The following is a 20,822-nucleotide window of genomic DNA, read 5'->3' on the forward strand; positions in this document are numbered from 1 at the left end:
CGGCGCGCCTCCGACACGCGCTCCTCGGCCGTCCCGCGCTGGTCCTGTTGCAAGAGCCGCGCGCTCGGCGGCTGCGGGATCTGCTGCCCCCGCCTGGCGGGGCCGTGGGCGGGGAAGTCCCGGTGGGATGTGGATAGCTGGGCGCCCCGGTGCAGCCGCGGGTCCGGCCCCAGCGCGAAGTGCGAGGCCTTGAGAAAGTCCATCCGGGACGCCGGGCACGGCGGGAGGGCGCTCGCGGCCATCGCGGGCGGCGGGGACGCGGACCGAGTCTGCGGCCGCCGGGCACAAGGCTGCCTTTGACTCCTTTCTGCTCGCCAGGCACGTGCTTGGCCCCAGGGGAAGTAGAGAGAGAAATAATCATTCAAGTGGCGTCTGTTGAGTGCCAGGCACTGTCCTAGGCACGGGAGGGGGGCGGTACATCAGTCGCCCAAACGGGCTGAAGGTAAGGCGCTTGCCTAGCTGCTCTAAGGCCCTGGGTTCCATGCCCAGCTTTGCAAAATATGGTATTGGGAAGGTGCTGGTGGCTGAGTGCTCCAAAGCGCAGGTGAGAACCTTGGCATTTTTGTAATGAGCTGGAGCCATGGTAGGGTTTAAGGCAGAGGAGGGACACGCTATTACAGAAAGTCCATCCACAGCCAGCAGTTTTGTGGGTTTTTTTGTTTTTTGTTTTTTTGTCTTTTTGAGACAGGGTCTCTCTATGCAGTTCAGGCTGGCCTTGAGCTCCCTTTGTAGCCCAGGCTGGTCTCGAACTCGCAATGATCCTCCTGCCTCAGCCTCCCCGGTGCTGGGATTACAGGCACGCGTCACCACGCCCGGCCCAGTTCAGGCTATGCTTGAACTCACTATGTAACCCAGCTGCAACAATCCTCCTGCCTCAGCCTCCTGAGTACGGAGATGACAGGCAGGTGCCACCGCGCCCGGCTACACAATCTCATTTCCACAATGCTTTCTCACTGTGCCTTCTGCTCCGTGCAGTTGCTCCGGGCCCTTTCTGTTTCCTTCCATCTCTTCCTGTCTTCATAACGTCTGCGGTTTCCGCCCCTCCCCACTGCTTTCCCACCTTCAACTCCAAGCTGCCAGCCCCTGCCCTCCACAGCCCTGGACGGTCTCACTTTTAGGTGGAGCAGAGCCGCCTCCCCCGGCCCCTCCCTGCTGCGCCCGGGATTCCCGGCTGTCATCCTCTGCTCCTCCCGGAAGCCCTCCCAGTCCACTTCAGCACATCCACTTGCTCCTGTGTTCAGCTGTGTGTTTTTCATGAAGCCATTTTTTTTTTTTTTTTTTTTCAGTGTACAGGTTTGTCCTTTTTTGTTTGCAGTCCTGGGATGGGGGTGCAACCCAGGCCCTCGAATACCCTGGGCAAGTGCTCTCCCCTGAGCTATAGCCCCAGCCCTTTTTATTTTTTATTTTGAGACTGTGTTGCTAAGACACTAAGTTGCCCAGGCTGGCCTCAAACTTGAGGTCTTCCTGCCTCAGCCTCCTGAGTAGCTGGGAAGATAGCCATGCGCCATCACATCTGTTTTGCTTTCTTCTTCATCTCCCTTTTTTTTTTTTTTCATTTCACATCCTGAAATAGTTGAGAATCAAGAAGATTCCAAACTCTGTATGGGAGAAGCGGACAACTAAGATTATTAAATACCAAGTCATTGACTCCTGGGAGCCCTGGTTTCCTCCTCCACAAGGACACAGACAAGGCTGGAGACCTACCTCGGGGTGCTGAGGGAGCTAGGAGTGTTGGGCTTAGGGGCAGGCCGGGGCCTTCAGACTCCCTGTGCTCCTGCTGTCCCTGGGACCGTGTCCGCGCTGTCCATTGTGACCTTTGCTTCCCGGTGATGGTGTCACAATGGTTCCGGCCCCTGGGGCAGCCCGAGGACCTGCTTTGAATGCTGCGCCCCTTAGGGCTTCATCCTCAGCGCAGGATGGATGCAGGATGCAAAGTAGCTGCTGGGGCCCATTAAGCTGCTTTCCTGTCTTCCTGCACCTCCGCCTCCCCACACAGCCCCCAGCAGTCTCCCTGAGTCTCTGCGCTCCCCGCTTTTCTTTCGTAAAATGAACTGAGACAAATAATATACAATACAGTACTAGACCAGAATGAAATGTCTTTTTTTTTTTGGACCAGGAATAGAATACAGGACCTCGTGCTTGTCAGGCAGGCACTGTGCCACTGAGCTATATCCCAGGCCCCTCTCTCTGCTCCCGGTAGTGTCATTCAGAAGGTTCCTTTTAAAAAGCTGGGTGTGGTGGAGTACACCTGTAATTTCAGTACTCAGGGAGGCTGAGGCAGGAGAATTGCTGGAAGTTCAAGCCAGCCTGGGCTACATGGTGAGTTTAAGGCCAGCCTGCACTGCATAGTGAGATCCTACCTCAGACAATAACAACATTTTTTTATATAGTATTTATTTATTTATTTATTTATTTATTTATTTATTTTTGAGTTTTTTGAGACGGGGTCCCACTGTGTAGCCCAGGCTGGCCTTAAACTCACGGTGATCCTCCTGCCTCAGCCTCCTGAGTGCTGGGATTACAGGCGTACACCACCATGACTGGCTTATTAAAAATTTTTTTTTAAACAACAGTTAAAGCGCGAGAGAATTTGGGCAAGTGATAAAAATGTTGTATGTCTTATTTATTATGGTGGTTACACAACTGCACAACTTTGTTAAAGCTCCTTAAACTGGAATGGGAAGGGAAAGCAGGATAACTCAATGAACTGACTATGTTGAGTTTTATTGTCTATAAATTACAGTTCAGTAAAGCTGATTCAATCTGTGTGTGTGTGTGTGTGTGTGTGTGTGTGTGTGTGTGTTACTGGTGATCAAGCCCAGGTGCTCTACCTCTGAGCTACAGCCCGGCCTTTTTTATATTTGATAATGTGTCTCACTAGGTCTCTAAATTGCCCAGGCTGGATTGGACTGGTGACCCTCCTGCCTCAGCCTCTGGAGTAGCTGGGATGACGGGTCTGTACCATCACACCTGGCTGGGTTAAAATTGAAAGAGTAAGTGAAATAAAAATATGAGTGGTGAGGCCGATACAGTTCATAATGCCTCAAGTCAGCAGTGAAGTGGGCTCCTTGGCAGTAAATTGAATCACAGTCTCATTTGGTCTCCTGGCTTGAGGCCTGGTCACCTGCTCCTGGCCTCCGGCCCAGCGGGCGTGGATCCCGCCAGGCAGGGGTGCGACTGGACATTTGCGCCTCCTCCTCCTCCTGCCTGCAGGGAAGGCGGAATTCGGAAGGCAGGGGAGGGATGCTAACCGGAAGCCGGAGAGAGGTCCTGCTGCTCTGGAATCCATCGCATCCTTTCTAGGAAGGAGTCCGAGGGGGGGCACAGCTGAGCCAAGCCCAGTGAGGGACTAGCAGCTGCCGCTTTTAGCCAGGAGCAGACTAGGTCCGAGGACCGCTGAGTGCGTTCTTGCTTGGGTTTGTTTTGCCTGGGTTCAGCCGTGATTATGCAGCGGGTTTGTTTTGTCTCGCCCACCCACACTCGGGAGTGTCCTTGTCCAGCGCTGGGGTCCTGTGGAACTGTTATGTCCCGCCGGAGGACACCGGCTGGGGCTGGGTCGGCGCTCACAACACCAAGGCCAGGTCTCTTCCTGAAGTCAAGGTCGGCTCAAACCAGATGTCAGATGCTGTGAGCTCTGACAGTGCGGGCAAAAGTCACTGCTGCGGCTGGGAGCGGTTGGGGACAGCACACACTAGAGAAAAGGGGTCCTCCACTCGGAGGTCTTGGCTTGGATTTTTTGGGAGAAGGGCCCGCACAAGTCCCTGAACCCAAGTTGTAACAGGACCAAGCCTTGCCGGGCACGGTGGCGCACGCCTGTAATCCCAGCACTCGGGAGGCTGAGGCAGGAGGATCACTGCAAGTTCAAGACCAGCCTGGGCTACAAAGTGAGCTCAAGGCCGGCCTGAACTGCATAGCGAGACCTTGTCTCAAAAGACCAAAAAAAAAAAAACAACAACAAAAAAAACCCAGGACCAAGCCTTGTTTGGGTGTTACAGTTAAATGGCGTGGTGGGGCATGCCTGTCGTTCCAGCACTCTGGGAGGCTGAGGCAGGAGGATTGCAAGTTTGAGCCCAGCCTGGGTAATTTAACAATTTAGCAAGACCCTGTCTCAAGATAAAAAAAAATAAAAACCAAGCATGGTGGTGCACACCTGTAATCCCAGCATTTGGGAAGCTGAGGCGAGAATCACCCCGAGTTTGAGGCCAGCCTGAACTGCATAGTGAGACCTTGTCTCAAAACAAAAGAAACCAAATGATAAAAAATAAAAAAGGCGGGGCTGGGGATTTAGCTCAGTGGCAAAGCGCCTGCCTGGCAAGCGCAAGGTCGTGAGTTCGGTTCCTGGTACCGGAGAAAAACCAAAAAAATAAAAAAAATAAAAAAAATAAAAAAGGCATGGGAATGCAGCTCAGTGCAAAAGGCCCTGGGTTCAGTTCCCAGTACTACGCATGCGCACGAACATACACGCCCATGAACGCGCACAAGCATGCGTGCACGCGCACACACGTTGCTTACGATGTTGGGATGTCCTGGGGGAAAAGGCTCAGTGGCCAGGGGGTGAGAATGGCAGCTGTCAAAGGAGGTGACCGTGGGCCAAGAAGACATGGGTGGGCTCCAGGGGTCTCCTGGGACATGAGCGAGTGGTGGAGGGAGACTTTGGCATGGTGTCGGGGCAAGATATTGGCATCAGTCAGCGCCTGCTGAGTGCAAGGGGCTTGTGGGGTTTCCCTGGATTCAGGTGGGGTTGGAGACCCCGTAGGGGGAGCCAGCGCGGGAGTGACTGTGGCGTCTGTGACCCGGCAGGACGGAGGCACCTGTCGAAGCTAGATGTAGACTGCTCTCCTTAGCGCTAGGTGTGGTGGCTCACGCCTGTCATCCCATCACTTGCGAGGCTGAGGCAGGAGAATCGCCTCGAGTTCAAGGCCAGCCTGTGCTACATAGTGAGAGCCGGTCTCAAACAAAGTAAATTTTCTCTCCTCAACGTGGGACATGGGGGTTGCTCTTTGGATGCAGCCTGGCCGAGCTTCCATGCACAGACCAAGTAAGTGTCCATGGTAGAACACTCAGAAGCTGCCTGGGCTACTGAAGTTGGTCCCTAGTTGTCCCAAAGCATCTCCTCTGGGGCTTAAGATACTTGAGGGCTTCCCAGCTGGCCGACAGTTAGGTTCTGGCCGCATCCCTGCTAACTAGGCACTGAGGCTGCGTCAGGCTCCTGCTGTCCCTGGCGTGGTGGGCTCCATCCAAACCCCTGTAGTTAGGTGTGGAGGAGGCCTCTTAGGTTGCCACGGGGCCTGGGCGAGAGACCTTCAGACAGGGCCCAGGCCCGCAGGCAGTGTCCGGCTGTGAACAGGACTTCCTGCAGATGGATGGCGGCCGGGTGAATCAGCAAGGTGCACGGTCACGTTCCGACAGCTGTGCGGTTTGGGTGTGGTGGGCACGTAGGGTATGGACCGAAAGGTGCATTGGCCTCGGAGGCTTGGTTGTGTGGGGTGGTATTTTGGGGTGTGTGGCCTAGGTGGAGGTTTTTAGGCCATGGGGGCGTCTGACCTTGGAAGCTAGCTCTTGTGGGATTCCTTCGTAGGTCTTCTGCAGTACTAGGGGTGGAATCCAGGGTACTGTATCACTGAGCTACATCTCAGCCCTTTTCATTTATATTTTGAGATAGGATCTCACTAAGTTGCCCAGGTTGACCTTAAACTGGCTATCCTCCTGCCTCAGCTTCCCAAGTTGCTGAGATGACAGGTGTGAGCCACGAGGCCTGGCTGTAAAGCGGACAGAAGCATGCCAGCCAGGCATGGTGGCTTATGTGTGTTATCCTGGTACTCTGGGAGGCTGAGGCAGGAGAATCACTGAGAGCTTGAGACCAACCTGAACTACATAGTGAGTTCAAGGCCAGCCTGAACTACATAGTGAGACCCTGTCACTATGAGACCCTGTCTTATTTATTTTTTATTTTATTTTTTGTTTTTTTCCGGTACTGGGAATCGAACTCACGACCTTGCGCTTGCCAGGCAGGCGCTGTGCTACTGAGCTAAATCCCCAGCCCCAAGACCCTGTCTTAAAAGAAATATTTTTCAAAAGGAAACCAGTCAATGTCATGAGTCTCTCAGGAAACGTAAAGCAAAACCACAGTGGGATACCACTTCACAGCCACTAGCCTGACAGCAGTCACTTAAAAAGGATGTCGCAGGGATATGGAGAAGTTGGAACTCTTGTGCGTGACTGGTAGGGACATAAAATAGTGCAGCCACTGTGAAAAACAGTTCAGCAGTTCCTCAGAAAGTTAAACCTAGACTTACTCCATGACCTGGCAATTCGCTCCTGGGTATACACCCCAAGGAACTGCAAGTGGGGATTTAAACAAGCACATACACATACATGGTCATAGCAGCTCTGTCACAGTGGCCAAAAGGTAGCCACAGCCCAGATGTCCTTCCATGTGTGACTGGATTGAACAAAATGTGGTCTAGCCATCCAGCGGAATACTATTCAGCTACAAAAAAGGAATAAAATTCTGGTACATGCTACAAGGAGGGTGAACCTCAAAAGCATTATACGCACATGGTCACTGTTAGCTTTTGCTTGCTGTAACAAAATACCAGAGATAATCAGCTGATAAGGAGAAAGGGTTATTTTGAATTATGGTTTCAGGGTTGCAGTCCATAGTCTTGTTGCAAGGCAGAAGGTGATGGAGGGATTTTTCACTTCACAGCAGCCAGGAAGCAGAGACAGACAGACAGACAGACAGAAAGATACTAGAAGGGGCAAAGTCCCTATGGCCCATTAAGGCCAGCCCCAGTGATCTCCAACCACACTCCACCCCTTAAGGGTCCTGCTGTGGAGGCTTTGTTTAGTTATTATGAATCAGCAGTTCAAAAAGCCTACAACAGGGTTGGAGGGAGACGTTAAGTAGCCAGGTAAGCTTAGAAATGTGTAAGAAAATAAACAGCCCAGCCAGGTTAAGGACTAATGTAAACAGCTAAGTCAAACTCACAGAAGTAGAGTAAGGAGTCTTCCCGGCAGGAAGAAGTCCCCTAGGCAGAATCTGCCTTGTTAGACTTTAACAGCTTCTCCTGACCTCCCGACCTGCGGAGGACAGAATGCAAGACAATCGGTTTCCTTTTTAAACCCTCTTGAACTCACTCCCTTTAAAGCAAGTCCCCTCGGTCTACCTATGTAAGGCTCAGACAAAGCAGCATGCTTGGACTTCTATTCAGAACCTCTGTGATGGGTTCCCAGCCCACTTACATGAAATAATCAAGAAAGGTAAATATACAGAGAGAAAGCAGACTAGGGTGGGGAGGGGGAGGGATCTGATGCCTGTTTCCCGAGCAGAGAGTGGAGGGAAGAAAATGAGCTTTCTTCTACCCTTAGTTCTTCACTCAGGTCCTCGTAACAGAAGAATCGAGTGGAAAATGAACATTCATTAACAGACGGAGCTCATGTGTAGGTGGGCAGTGTCTCGAGAAGTGAGTAATAGGATCGAACTCAGGCTAATTAGCATCTTTGACACAGAACACAGTATTTTGAGGGCAGTGACAAGACAGGAGGACTTTAAGTCTCCATGGCGTGGCAAATTATGGAAAGGCAGATAAATGGTAGATAAAGTGCTGGGTGTGGTAGAACACACGTCTGCCTGTAATCCCAGCTTTCGGGAAGCTGAGGCAGCAGGGTTTGAGATGAGCCTGGGCTACATAGTGAGACCCTGTCTCAAAAATCCAAACCAAACCAACCCAAAACAAATCAAACCAAAGAAATAGAGTTCCAAGGGTATCTAGTGATCAGTGTCTTTCCTGGCAGAGAGGGAGGAGATGCCTTTGTAAACTTGTGTCCTCCTCTTGGGAAAATAGCAAAGCGGAAAGAGCTTTTCCTATATGTGCTTCACTTGCAGATCAAAATAGTCCTTATGTCAAGGCGTCATATTTTGAGGTAGCGATCTCTAGTCTCATATGACATCTCCTTTGGGATGACAAAATACTTTGAAACTAGTAAGGGGCAATGACTGCCCAACATGTGAATGTACTAAATGCCACTGGATTGTACATTTTTTCTTTCTTTTTTGGTCTTTTTGAGACAGGGTCTCACTATGCAGTTCAGGCTGGCCTTGAGCTCCCTTTGTAGCCCAGGCTGGTCTCGAACTCTCAATGATCCTCCTGCCTTAGCCTCCCTATTGGTGGAATTACAGGTGTGCACCACCACGCCCGGCTCTAGACTGTACATTTTTAAATGGTGAATTTCAGCCAGGAGTGAAGGCAAACACCTGTAATTCCAGCACTCTTGAGAGGCTGAGGCAGGAGGATCATAGGTTTGAGTCTAGCCTGGGCAGTATAGTGAGAATGTGCTTCAAAGTAGAGAATGAAAAAGGACTGGGGATATAGTGCAGTGCAAAGGCCCTGGGTAAAATCTCCACTACTGAGGAAAAAAAGCAATGAATTTCATGTCATATGATGTACCTCAATTTTAAAAGGGGAGGGAATCAGTGTTAACTTTTGGAAAACTGATTTTTTTTTTGGATGAGATAATCCATGTATATTGCATAAAACTCAGAAGTTACATACGTCATAAAGGTGAAAGTTATCCACTCACCTCATAAAACCTCCCTGGAGCAGTTCTGTTCACCAGATTCTTCTCGAACAATCTAGGTGTTTTCAGAACATCTACAGATGCCTTATAATGGTATTGTGGTGATAATACTCACTGTAGACAGAGGAAGGGTAAGGGAGAAAAATTAGAAGAATAAATCCCTCTTCGAGCCTCTGTGATGGTTTACTTGGCACGCGTGCACCTATACCTATACATCACATAATTATATACATACATATGTACACATATATATAATACAGTATATGCCACACACACATACACACACACACACACTCACAAATAAAAGCTGAGCATGGTGGCACACGCTTGTCATCCCAGCACTCTGGGAGGCTGAGGCAGGAGGATTACAGGTTGGAGCCCAGCCTAGGCAACTTGGCGATTTAGCGAGACCCTGCCTCAAAATAAAAAATGAAAACATGTCTAGGGGTGGAGCTCAGGGGGAAGGCCTTTGGTTCAACCCCAAATACTACCACAAAGAAGTATATGAATAAACACGTACCCAGATATATTCATATACGTACACACGTCTCTATAGCTATAGTTGCAGATCCACACACACGGATATATATATTTTATATACACTTTTCTTTTTGTTGTTGTTGTTGTTTTTTTTTTTTTCCGGTACCGGGAATCGAACTCACGACTTTGCGCTTGACAGGCAGGCGCTGTGCCGCTGAGCTATATCCCCAACCCCCTTATATACACATTTAAAGGACTTTATTTTCTGTCTCATTGCAGGACACCGAACCCAGGCTTCGGGCTTGCTGAGCCAGCGCTCAGCTCTGGGCCTCGCGCCCCGCTCCAGCTATCTAGCGATGCAGCGTGGGCCTCGGTTAACTCTGACACACTTTCGCGTTGCTTAACCCGCCGCAGCAAGCTCCCCCGGGTCATCCCGACTCTGCGGGACAAAGGGCGACCTCGGCGCCTGCGCAGAGCGCGCGGGCTCGCGCTCCACCCCGACGCGGCCTGGCCCCGCCCCCAGGCGCGCCGCCGTCCCGGTGACGTCACAGCGGAGTTGCCATGGCGGTAGTGAGCGGCCTGGCGTCGGCGCTGGAGTCGTACAGGGGTCGCGACCGCCTGGTGAGGCTGGGGCGGAGCGGGGCCGGAGTCCTGGAGTTCGCTCAGAGCTCAGAGATGGGCGGTGTCGCGCAGGGTGCCCCCATCGCTGGGGCCCTGCCCAAGCTGGGTTCAGGTCCGTGCCCGGGCGTTGCGCGCATAGTTTGCTCCTGCCGACCCAGGCCGGCTGGATTCCCACTTCCCGACCAGGTCTCCGTGCTTGACGGGATCCGACCGAGCTGCTCCCCGGCTTGCTCCCAGCGCTGTCATATAAGGGGATCGAGGATACTCCAGGGCTCCCTCTACAGCTGGACATTTAAATTCTACCAAATCCTCTGTAGTTGAGCACGGAGGTTATTCCGTTCAGGTCCCTGAGGTTGGACTCCTAACATGCCCTGCCCCATACTTTACAGTGCACATGTCAGCTGTACCAGGGAGCGCGTGCGTGCGTGCGTGCGCCACGCTGGTGGGCGTTTCAGTTCCAGCCAAGTCCCCTACGAGTGAGCATTCAGGCTTTCACACCCTCATCTTCAACTGGACATTTAAATTGCAGTGTTTTGCCGTTACAGTGGATCTGGGAAGGATTACAAGTGAAAGAATATATAACACAACAGAGAGAAGCACTTTTTGAGGAGCAGATGAAAAATGGAAAGTAGAAGGGAGTTGCACCTCGCCCATTTCACAATGCTCCGATGACCCTTTGAGTGGGTTCCTTGTCGCTAAAGTAACTCCGATTACTGCTTCGTCTCGTGGGTTGGGGCTGGATTCCCTGCTCGGCTTGCGCCCAGCTAAGGGCTTTGGCCAAAGGCAGGTTGATGCAAACCTGCATTTCCGCCTCCTCCTCCTCCTGCCTGTGCCAGGACTCTTGTTAGGCTCTGCACCTTTTTTTTTTTTTTTTTTTTTTTTTTTGAGACAGGGTCTCGCTATGCAGTTCAGTCTGGCCTTGAGCTCACTTTGTAGCCCAGGCTGGTCTTGAACTCACAGTGAAACTCCTGCCTCAGCCTCCCAAGTGCTGGGATTACAGGCGTTTGCCACCAGGCCTGGCTTTTTTTTTTTTTCCACCTTTAGGCGGTGTGACGTTCCCCGTTTGCCCCACCTGCAGGAGCATTTATTTACTTATTTATTTATTGCAGTACTAGGGATAGAACTTGGGGCTTTTTCACTGAGGTACATCCTCACCCTTTTTAATTTTTTTCTTTTGAGACAGGGTCTCACTCAGTCCCTAAGTTGTCCAGGCTGGGCTCACACTTTGCCATCCTCCTGCCTCAGCCTCCTAGGATATTGGGATCCCAGCCATGCACCACTGCCTCCAGCTTGGAAATACTTTTTTAAACTTCCAGCTTTTGTTGGAAACTTGTTGATTTAGAATCTTCTAAAGCACATGCAACCGGGTCAGGGGTGATCCAGCTTAGTTGGAGAACACAGGCGTGTTGACTGCTTCTGGTTTCCCACAGATCCGGACGCTGGGGTACTGCTGCCAGCTGGTTGGCGGGGTCCTGCTTGAACGATGTCCGGCCAGGTCGGAAGTGGGGACGCGCCTGCTGGCGGTGTCGGCCCAGCTGAGCCACTGCAGGACTGTCCTGCGACTCTTTGATGACCTGGCCATGTTTCTTTACACAAAGCAGTACGGCCTGGGGACCGAGGTAATGGGGTGTGTGGGATGGAGGGAGAGGGGCGCAGACCTCAGAAAGCCCCAGGCCTCAGCCTCAGTCTGTGCTTTATGGCTTATCCCAGAGTGCTCCCTGTTGGACAGTTTATGTTTTGATTTTACTTTCTTGAGATGATCAGACATTCTCACTTTTTATTTATTTATCGATTTTTTGGTACTGAGAATCGAACTCACGACCTCGTGCTTGCCAGGCAGGCGCTTGTGCCACTGAGCTATATCCCCGGCCCTCTCATTTTGATTTAATTCATATGTATATTTATTTCTTTTTGCAGTGCTGAGGATCAAACCCAGGACTTTGGGTTTTTTGTTTTTGTTTTTTTTGGGTACCGGGAGTCCAACTCTGGACCTCATGCTTGCCAGGCAGGCACTGCACTACTGAGCTAAATCCCTGGTCCCAACCGAACCCAGGACTTTGTGCAGGCCGTGCAAGGGCTCTGCCACTGAGCTGCATCCCTAGCCCTTGATTTAAATTAAAAAATAAAATTAGCACATTTGCACATCCTGAGAGTGAATGATAAAGCCCCCCTCCTTGGCCCTGTGGGCCCAGTCCTTCTGGGAGGCGGCTGTGCTGGCCAAGTCCTTGTGTGTCCCGGGTGAATTTCCTGCAGTCACAACAGGACATGCTGTTGCTGACATACAGAGCGGTCGTCCCCGTCACCCTGTTCTGCCGCTTGCTTTTTTCAGCTGAGCAGTACAGCCAGGAGCTCATTCTCATCACTGCAGACAGAGCCCCCGCCTTCTTGGTAGGGGGGGGTTGAACCCAGAGCTCCACCTCAGAGCTGCACTCCCAGCCCTTGTTAGTTTATTTGAGACAGGGCCTTGCTGAGTTGCCCAGGCTGGCCTCGGACTTGTGATCCTCTTGCCTCCCAAGGTAGCTGGGATGACAGGCATGTACTTCCATGCCCGGCCCCTTCGTTTTGGGGGAGGGGACCGTTTTTGAGACAGGGTCTCGCTATGCAGTTCAGGCTGGTCTCAAACTTGCAGCGATCCTCCTGCATCAGCCTCCCAAGTGCTGGGATTACAGGCGTGCGCCACCACGCCTGGCATCGGCCCCTTCGTTCTTGATGGCCACACAGTGTGCCCCTGATTAACAGCCGGTGCTCTGATTTGTCTCCTGCGGATGGACGGGTAGCTCATATTTGGCTGTTACTAAGGTACTGCAGGGAGCAACCTGCTGCCTGCATCACTGCATAGGGTCTCTGCCATGTTGCCCGTGAGGGCAGAGACGGCCCTGAGGAGGACGGCGGAGGCGGGAAACGAGCTCTATGCGTTTCACTGCTCCAGCAGCTCAGGCCCTGCCTTGCTGGGTAGAGGGAGTCATAGAGCTTGGGGCAGAGGTAGGGGGAAGGGGTGGCTCAGTGCCCAAGACCTGGGTTCAATCCCCAGCACTGCAAAAACAAAGGGAAGAAGAGGGAACAGCTTGGGCAGATGTCCCAGGTGCCGTGCAGGACCAGCTGCCTGGAGCCCCGTCCCTGCCATAGCTCCGGGGAACTTAAAAAAAAACAAGCAGGTGGCAGAGCCGGGTGCCCACCCGGAGCTGGTGAGGCAGAATCCTTCGGGCTGGCATCGGGCCGTGGGCTGCTCCATGCCACAGGTGGATGTGACCCCGGGTGGTAGGGAGGGGCCTTGCCGCCCCTTGGTGTGGCCGCTGCCGTCTGTCCCTAACGGGCAGTGGGGAGCTCCAACTGCAGGCGCCGCCCCTCCCCTGGCCCCGCAGGAGGAGGACGCCTTTGTCCGAGGGGTGTCAGTGCTGGGCAACATTGCTGACCAGTTCTACTACCCGTGTGAGCACCTTGCCTGGGCCGCCGACGCCAAGGTCCTGCACGTGGACTCTGCCCGGTGGTGGACGCTGAGCACGGCTCTCTGGGGCCTCTCCCTGCTCCTGGGGGTGGCCAGGTAAGTGACCTCGCAGAGGCCGGCTGGGGTGTGGCCGCCTCTTGGGCTTCCCTGCCCCTCCTCCAGCGTGCAGGACTGGTTTCCAGGTGGCTGCTGTAATGAATAACCACACCCTCGGAGCTTTAAACAGCACCCATTTAGCATCTCCCAGCAGGTTATATTATAGTGCAGTCCCGAAACCCCACACAGGCCTCCAGGTGTGCGCAGGGCTGGTCCACCCTGGAGGCCCGGGGGGAAAATCTTGCCCGTCCCAGCTCCTATAGGTACTCTGGGCTCATGGTCCCTTCTTTCATCTTTTTTTCCCTCCCCCGGCCTCAGGCTTGCCGCAGTCCTGCCTCAGCCTCCTGAATGCGGGATGACAGGTGTGAGCCACCATGCCTGGCTTCCTTCCTCTACCTTCAGAGCCGGCAGTGAGCGCAGTGTCTGCCAGTGTCTGACTCTGAAGCTCCTGCCTCCCTCTTATGAGGACCCTTGGTGACACGGGCCCCAGAAGACCCATGTTCACCTCCCGTCTCAGTGTCCTTCACTTTGTGCCCTGGATACACGGGGGACACTGTAGGTCCCGGGAGGGGTTAGGATGTTGACATCTCAGGGAGGGACCGTGATTCTGCCCAGCAGACCCAAGGGGACTAACTCCAGGGCCCGGAGGGAAGCAGCCAGGGTGGCGGCCTTGCCTGGGGGTCCCTGGGCGCCTGCTTGCCTTGTCAGCAGAGCACCCAGAGAAAGCGGCCAGCTGCTTCCTGACTGCTTCCGTGCTTCCCCAAGTGAGTTTCTACAACTTCCCAACAGCGGTTTCCTCCCCAGTGTCTTCCGCTTTGCAAATCTGCTGAGTTGTCTTGTTCAGAAGCCCCTGCCCTGAGCCATGCCAGGTAATCCCAGCACTCTGGGAGGCTGAGGCAGGAGGTTTGCAAATTTGAGCTCCGCCTGGGGAATTTAATGACTTAGCAAAACCCTGACTCAAAAAGTAAAAAGAAAAAAAGCCGGGCGTGGTGGCACACACCTGTAATCCCAGCACTGAGAGGCTGAGGCAGGAGGATCACTGCAAGTTCAAGGCCACCCTGGGCTACAAAGTGAGCTCAAGGCCAGCCTGAACTGTGTGGTGAGATCCTGTCTTAAAAAGACAAAAAAAAAAAGTGAAAAAGAGAAAGGGCTGGGTTCCCTATAAAACAGGAGCTACGACTCCCAGTCCCCATGATTCAGTAGATGAGAAGCCCCCGGAGCCCCGCAGCGAGACGTGCCTGTCCCCACCTCTCCGAGGGAGGCTGTGTGTCCTTGGTCTGGGGGCAGCTCCTGGCTGTGGCTCTTGATGTCCCCTCCAGGTTGCCGTGCCTCTCTCCAGCCGTTGGCCTTCCCCAGGGACTGCAGGGCAGGCGGCTGGGGCTGCCACTCTTCTGAGCGGGCTTGTGGCTCCTCGTCCTCTAGCATGTGGGTCTGTGACACGGCCAGGCAGCTCCAGTCCGTGTCAGTCACGCATCCCTGAGCTTTCGATTTCGAGGTCGGGCTGGGCCTGGAGCTCCGTCTGGGAGGTGGGGGAAGGGAGGCCGCTGGTCTGTGCGCGGCCTTGGGGAGCTGCCCCCCGCCCCCAGCGTGTCCTGTGCCCCGGAGCCAGGTCCCGTTGTCTCTGGTGCTGCAGGTCCCTGTGGATGGTGCTGAAGCTGAGGCAGAGGCTGCGGAGCCCCGCGGCTGCCTTCACCAGGTGCGACATCCGGGTGCCCAGAGGGGTCACAGGGATGAGCCCGGTGCGTCCCTGAGGGGCCCGTGCACGTGCGCACACAGGGCTGCAGAGCCTCACTTTGGGCTCTGGGTGATACGCAGTAGCTTTTACAGACGGGGAAACTGAGGCTTGCTAGAGCGAGGACCCCTGGGCTGGGCCTTCACGGCCCCAGGGTAGCAGGCGGGGTCGTTCTGGGGTGAGCCAGCTCCCCGAGGGCAGTGGCCGGTGTTCCCGTCACACCCCGTGCAAACCCAGCCCTCACCCCACGCCCCTGCTCGCTCCGGGAGTTTGGAGGACAGAGGGGTGGGCTCGAGGCTGTGGGCTCCACAGCAGGGGCTGGTCCCCAGGGAGGGCTGTCCTCAGTCCCTCTGTCCCTCTGTCCCCACAGCCGGCTGCCCCGGAGCAAGCGGAAGGCCATGGAGGCGCAGATGCGGTCGGAGGTGCTCACGCTGCTCAGTAACCTGGCCGACCTGGCCAACGCCGTGCACTGGCTGCCCCCGGGCGTCCTGTGGGCCGGCCGCTTCCCCCCCTGGCTAGTGGGCCTCATGGGCACCATCTCCTCCCTGCTCAGCGTCTACCAGGCGGCCCGGGCTGGCGGCCACACGGAGGCCGACAGCCCCTGACGTGGCCCGGGGCGCAGGACATGGCTGGACCCGACGGGGGTCCCTTCCCACTGGGCGGGAGTCGTCTCTGATTGAGCAGCCCTGGGTCAGCTCAAGGAGATGGTGGGAAGAGGGGCTGGCGGAGCGCCCAAGGGCCCGGCCTGTGCCCTGGTGGCGAAAGCGCCCACGTGGGGGGTGCCCTGGGGCTCTGGAGCCAAGGCTGAGCTTGCCGGGACCCATATCCTGGGGGAGCAGGGGCAACACCGCCCCACCCCCCGGCCCTGGGGGAGCTGGACCAAGAACCAATTAAATATCCTGGTGCTGGCCCCGCCCCGTGTGACATCGTTGTACTGGTGGCTCCTGGGTGCTCGATGCCATGAATTGAAGCCATGCCCCAGGTCGCCCTGCTGGACACCCTCTGTTGGCCCCGAGTGGCTTCTCCATCCCAGGGCGGTCACTGCCCGCTGGCCTGAGCTCCTGCATCCCTGGAGGGTCACTTTCCTCACCAGGCCGCACTGCCCCCTCCTGGGCACAGGGGCACCAGTGGCGGCCAGGGTGGCATACGCTCATCTCCTGCAGCAGAATGCGCCTGGACTCAGGGCGGCCAACGCCCAGGCGGTGCCACTGAGCGTCTCGTGGACTCCAGGCCGGACCAGTCCACACACGCTGGCGTCTCTGAAGACGTGCGTGGCCCCCGTCCCGTCAGAGCGCAGCAGGCTGGGACGTGTTTGTGTAGGGCAAGGTGGGAGAGCGTGCCAGTGGCTGCAGGCAGGTGGGGACTGACGGGGCCGCTCCGGGTAACTGTGCTGGGGGATCCAACACCAGCTCCAACCTAGGGCACTCTGACAAGAGGGGCTACACGCTCCCCCTCCCCTCTGGTACACACCGCCCAGCCTTGGCAGCACCCCCCCCAGCGGCAACCACGAGATGAGGGCTGGGGACCCCGACCCGTGAGGACCTGCAAGGCCCGAGGGCAGCGCCTCACTGGTGGGAAAGCCACTGGGCCCCTGGTCTGGGTACCAGGAGGGAGTGGCTGGAGGGGCTTGTACTGCAAGCAGGAGACAGTACTTCCAGAAAAGGCGGCCAAGTCCCACCCCGTGCCAGCTCTCTGAGTGTCCACTGAGTTACATCCTCAGCCCTTTAGAGACTGGGTCTCCCTAAGGTGCCCAGGTGGAAACTGGACTTGTGGTCCTCCTGCCTCAGCCTCCCTGAGTTCTGAGACTGCAGTTGTGTCACCATGCCTCGCTTCTTTGTGATTTTTTTAAAGTTAATTTTCTTTTGGTGCAGGGGATTGAAGCCAGGGTGTCACGCGGGCTAAGGGTAAGCACACGCTCTGCCACTGAGCTGCACCCCAGCCCTTCAGGTCTGAAATACGGTTCACTGACCACACCCCTTAACACACTTACGGCGCACACGTCTGGTTTTCGGTGTGTTCAGTTACGCAGCTGCCACCCCAGGCAGCTCTCGAACGTTTTCACCACCTCTAAAAGGCAACTTATGCCCTTAAGCCATCACTGCGACCCCGCTGCGCTCCTGCCCCACACGCTGCCCCATGGCCGTCTCTGCGTCATCCTGGCCTGGCGCCGCTCCTCGGCCGCCTCTGCCCTAGCTGCCCGGCCCCTACCCACCCCCTGTGCCTGCATCCCCCACCCCCAGGCACATCCGCCTCAGCCGGAGGTCATCTTGGACACTTTTATTGCTAGGATCCGATCCGAAGTTCTAGGTGTTCCCGAAGTATCCCACAGTGAGGAAATGTAATCACTAGAAATAACGTCAGGTGGGCTAAGGTCACGGTCATAGCAGACACCAGTGACACGGACAAATCCCGCCGAACAGAGCTCAGCCGCCAGCTTTGCGGACAAAATCGGGCTCTACCGGGAGTGACTGGGGAGCCCCCCACCCCAGATCCAAACACTCCTGGGGGACCAGAGCACTGAGGTGGGGGTGGGACCAGGAATTTCCGCTCCACAACAGAGCAGAACTCAGTCAGCTTTTCTAAAGTGCTCCGAACATCGCAGTACAAAATACACAACACTGATTAGAACATGGCACAGACGGGACCTGGGGGGTGTGGGGACACAGGACAGGGCCAACAGACAGGACCGAGGCGTCGGGACGCCTCCAGGCTGTCAGAGCAGGAGCCCAGGGACGATGGCGAGGTGGGGATGGCGTGTGACTTCCTGCGCCGTCAGCGCCTGTGCCCGCCCGGACGCCTCCTGGGCCCGAGGTGCACACTGGCCTCGCCGACGGCCAACAGGGCCGCACTGTACACTCAACGTGACAGCGCCTGACAGCCCCTGCCCCGTGCCGGGAACATCCCCGCTTGCACGTCAGACAGCGAGTCCCCTGCTGGGCGTGGGAGAACGACCTGGCGGTGGCTGGCACCCCAGTGCCACCCCCCTAGGAGCAAGAACAGCCAGCCTGGGGTCTGGCCCAGCTGCCACCACCTCGGTTCAGGCAGCCAGGGTCGGGAAGAGGCTTGAAATGTGCTCTCCCCAGCCACAACTCTTGAAGACGGGGTGCCAGCACGAGGGCCATTCGCCCGCGGCTGGCAGCATCTCCGGGCGCTTCCTCCTCGTGTCCTTGGATGTGGTAGATGGGATAGCCCTGGGGGCTTCCTCCGAGCAGCCTGGAGGGCCGAGGACCCCCCTGGGGTATAAGCTACCCTCGCTAAAGCCCGAGGCTTGGGGCTCCCACCCCACGTGGGCAGGACAGCGGAGTCGCAGCCTCCATCAAGCAAGCAGGAGCGCTGCTGCTCAGCCTTTCAAAGTGAGCTTCCGAGCCCACAGCGCCGGCCTGGGTACCCAGGGTCACCCCCGGTGCTCCCCGCACGGCCTCTCTACCCCCAAGGCTGCCAGCTTCTCTGAGGCCAGCAGGGGTCTCTGTTGTACAAAGGTCCGGCCTGCCTCTGGACCACCGCAGCCCAAGGTACTGGCCCCTGTGGACTCTCGGTGGGGCAGCCCAGCTGGGGCTGCAGCTCCTCTGACCGAGCTCTGGCCTGTCCCCCAACCCCACGGGGACCCCCCAGCCCCATCTTTGCTGCTGGGGAAAACCAGCTGGGAGTCCGTCTCTCACCTACCCTACGGCTTAAAATAGCTCCTGGATTTAGCTGGGGTTCAACCTGCCACGAAAAACTTCTATATAAAGAGGTTGAAGAAATTACCCAGGTGCCACCGCTAATCCTACAGAAAGAGCCGAGACCCAAAGCACCAACAGGCTGACCCAGCCGGGTGGCCGCCGGGGGTGTGCATGGGCAGGGGAGGGGACAGCTGGGCGGGCAAGGCCGGGAGGGGCCCGCACCGAGGCCGCGGCCCTCAGAAGAAGATGACGTCCTCCTTGCTGGCCTCCTCCTTGGTGGGCAGCGGTGTGGCCGGCAGCGGCGAGGGGCACGGGGCCGCAGGCGGGAAGGCGAGGGCCTCGGGGGAGACGTCCGCTGGCGCCGGGCTTGGGGCTGGGAAACCGGGGTCTGCAAGTGAGGAGCGGGGTGTCAGGCACCAGGAGGCGCGCGGGGCAGCCCCACCGCATGGCGACGGGCCTTACCCGGGGCGGGCGTGGCGCTGTGGCTGCCCGGCAGGATGGGGCTCACCGAGCGGCGGTTCTTTGAGGCGCTCTCATCCTTGCCTATGAACTTGTTGAGCAGCAGCTGCTGCTTCAGGTCGAAAGAGCCTGCAAGGGGGAAGGTGCTTGGGCCTCGTCCCAGGCCACCTTGGGCCGCCGAGCCCCCACACTCCCACAGGCGGCGGCCTGGCCTGGGAGGGCCCCCAGAGTCGCTGGAACTCGGCAGGAGGAGGGTGTGGCCCCCCCCCCTCAGGCCTCAGTGGCCAGAAGACCCAGGCTGTCCCTGGGGCTGAGGGCGCAGTGTTGCCGGTGCCCGAGGGCGAGGACCACACCTCTGGGCCTGGAATCCCCGGCCCCATCTGCCGCTGCTCACTTCCCACCTGTGCCCATGTCTGACCCACCCCATTTCTGCACGCAGGGTCGCAGGCGAGAGCAGGACACGGGATTGGTCATCTCCATTCTGCCTCAAAAAAAGGACCCCCACTGCGAGGGTGGCCCTCACCTCACTGCCACTGCCCCGCCTGCTGCTTGTCCTCTGGTGCCCTCTCCGGGAGGACCAGTGTCCTTTTCTCCCGGGAGTGCCCGCAGCTGGACTTCCCAGCCAGGGGAAGCAGACCCTGGCGACTGACTTGCCACCTCCGGGGCCCCGGGCCTTGGGGCCAGGCCCACCTGAGCTCTCCCAGCGCTGGGAGCCCCGGCTCTTGCCGCCCTTGTCCTTGCCGCCCTTGGTGGAGGCAGCCAGCTTGGTGGGGATCTGCTGCTGCACGGCCGCCTGCCTCTGGATCTGGTTGGTGGCGCTGAGCAGCTGGATGGGCACCTCGCTCTTGGCAGGCCGGCTCTCGGCCGGGGCGCTGTCCCTGCGGGCCACCTCAGGGCGCTCCGCAAACTCCAGCCCGGTGCCAGACAGCAGCAGGGTCATGCGGGTGCCTGGGGCCTTGGCGTGCGCCGAGGGCCCCTCCAGCCCTTCGCCGTTGAAGCTGGGAGGGTGACTTGCGGGCTGGGCCTGCAAGAGGGACAAAGACCCGTCTCAGTGTCCCTAGGGCTCTGCTCCAGCTCCTCCTCGGCTCTGGGCTGGGGCAGGAAAAGCCCTGCAAGGCCGGGACCCACCCTGGGCCTGGGCCTGGGCCTGACCTCTCAGCTCCCCGCCCAGCCCTCAGCTGCGTCTGCTCTGCACCCACGGAGCCAAAACACACCCATGGGTACACAGTCCTGCTGGTCTCACTCAGCCACACTCATGCTTGCACACAATTACACACCTCCATGGTCACACACGTTCCTGTCTGCATGGGCTACCCAAACCACCGTTTGTCGTTTTTGTGGTTTTGGAGACAGTTCTCCCTATGTATTCCAGGCAGGCCTTGAACCTGAGGCGATCCTCCTGCCTCGGCCTCCTGAACGCAAGGAACCACAAGTGTGCGCCCCCAGGCCCTGAACACGCGCACTTTTTCATGTGCAGGTGCATGCTCGTTGGCGCTCTGCCTCGCACCCTCGTGTGCCAGAGCCGCCCTCCCGCAGCCTGTCCACACGCGCACCTCCGCCAGCGCCTCGGGCGGCAGCGCCCCAGGAGCCGTGTTCTGCTTCTTGAGCCTGCGCAGGAGCTCTAGGCGCTCGCGTTCGCGCTCCACGGCACGCTGCGCCTCGCGCAGCCGCTCCAGGTCGTGTTGGTAGGCCTGGCGCTGGCGCTCCAGCTCGGCGCGCTCCTGCTCCAGCCGCTCGCGCAGCTGCC

General features: G+C 56.9%; 3 protein-coding genes and 1 long non-coding RNA gene across 9 annotated transcripts in view; 1 reads left to right on the forward strand and 3 right to left on the reverse strand.

Moving 5' to 3' along the window:
- The window catches only part of LOC102016531 (chromosome unknown open reading frame, human C19orf45), a gene marked incomplete in the record, with an annotated part of 6,064 nt that extends 4,218 nt beyond the window's left edge, over positions 1–1,846 (reverse strand). Inside the window, 2 exon segments of the mRNA XM_013509149.1 lie at positions 1–325; positions 1,705–1,846. Coding sequence (XP_013364603.1) covers positions 1–242 — 242 coding nt within the window.
- Positions 1,847–6,106: 4,260 nt separating this feature from the next.
- Positions 6,107–9,211, reverse strand: LOC102005088. 2 transcript variants are annotated; one of them, XR_001232369.1, is made up of 3 exons: positions 9,123–9,211; positions 8,584–8,694; positions 6,107–7,083 (listed from the first exon to the last, which is right to left on the reverse strand). It is a non-coding gene; the product is annotated as an uncharacterized LOC102005088 (long non-coding RNA). The 2 variants fall into 2 exon arrangements; XR_265018.2 differs by having other exon boundaries at positions 9,101–9,211.
- A 363-nt stretch (positions 9,212–9,574) lies between these two features.
- Positions 9,575–15,869, forward strand: Pex11g (peroxisomal biogenesis factor 11 gamma). Of its 4 annotated transcripts, none has more exons than XM_005413190.2 (5): positions 9,575–9,681; positions 11,112–11,300; positions 13,044–13,222; positions 14,856–14,918; positions 15,325–15,869. In XM_005413190.2, exons 1-5 carry the CDS (start codon positions 9,622–9,624, stop codon positions 15,557–15,559), a joined length of 726 nt encoding a protein of 241 aa, XP_005413247.1. In that variant the 5' UTR covers positions 9,575–9,621; the 3' UTR covers positions 15,560–15,869. The 4 variants fall into 4 exon arrangements, with proteins under 4 accessions (XP_005413247.1, XP_005413248.1, XP_005413249.1 ...); XM_005413191.2 differs by having other exon boundaries at positions 14,856–14,961; positions 15,325–15,772; XM_013509150.1 differs by lacking the exon at positions 9,575–9,681 and adding an exon at positions 9,688–9,793.
- Positions 15,870–17,216: 1,347 nt separating this feature from the next.
- Positions 17,217–20,822, reverse strand: part of Arhgef18 (Rho/Rac guanine nucleotide exchange factor (GEF) 18) — a gene marked incomplete in the record, with an annotated part of 78,210 nt that continues 74,604 nt past the window's right edge. For both annotated transcript variants that reach the window (XM_013509143.1, XM_013509144.1), the window contains 4 exon segments: positions 17,217–19,004; positions 19,079–19,204; positions 19,766–20,099; positions 20,629–20,822. In XM_013509143.1, the coding sequence (XP_013364597.1) occupies positions 18,853–19,004; positions 19,079–19,204; positions 19,766–20,099; positions 20,629–20,822 (806 nt within the window).

The sequence above is a fragment of the Chinchilla lanigera genome, unplaced genomic scaffold (assembly GCF_000276665.1).
Source record: "Chinchilla lanigera isolate Chin_1 unplaced genomic scaffold, ChiLan1.0 scaffold00162, whole genome shotgun sequence".
In the NCBI taxonomy this organism is placed as follows: domain Eukaryota; kingdom Metazoa; phylum Chordata; class Mammalia; order Rodentia; family Chinchillidae; genus Chinchilla; species Chinchilla lanigera.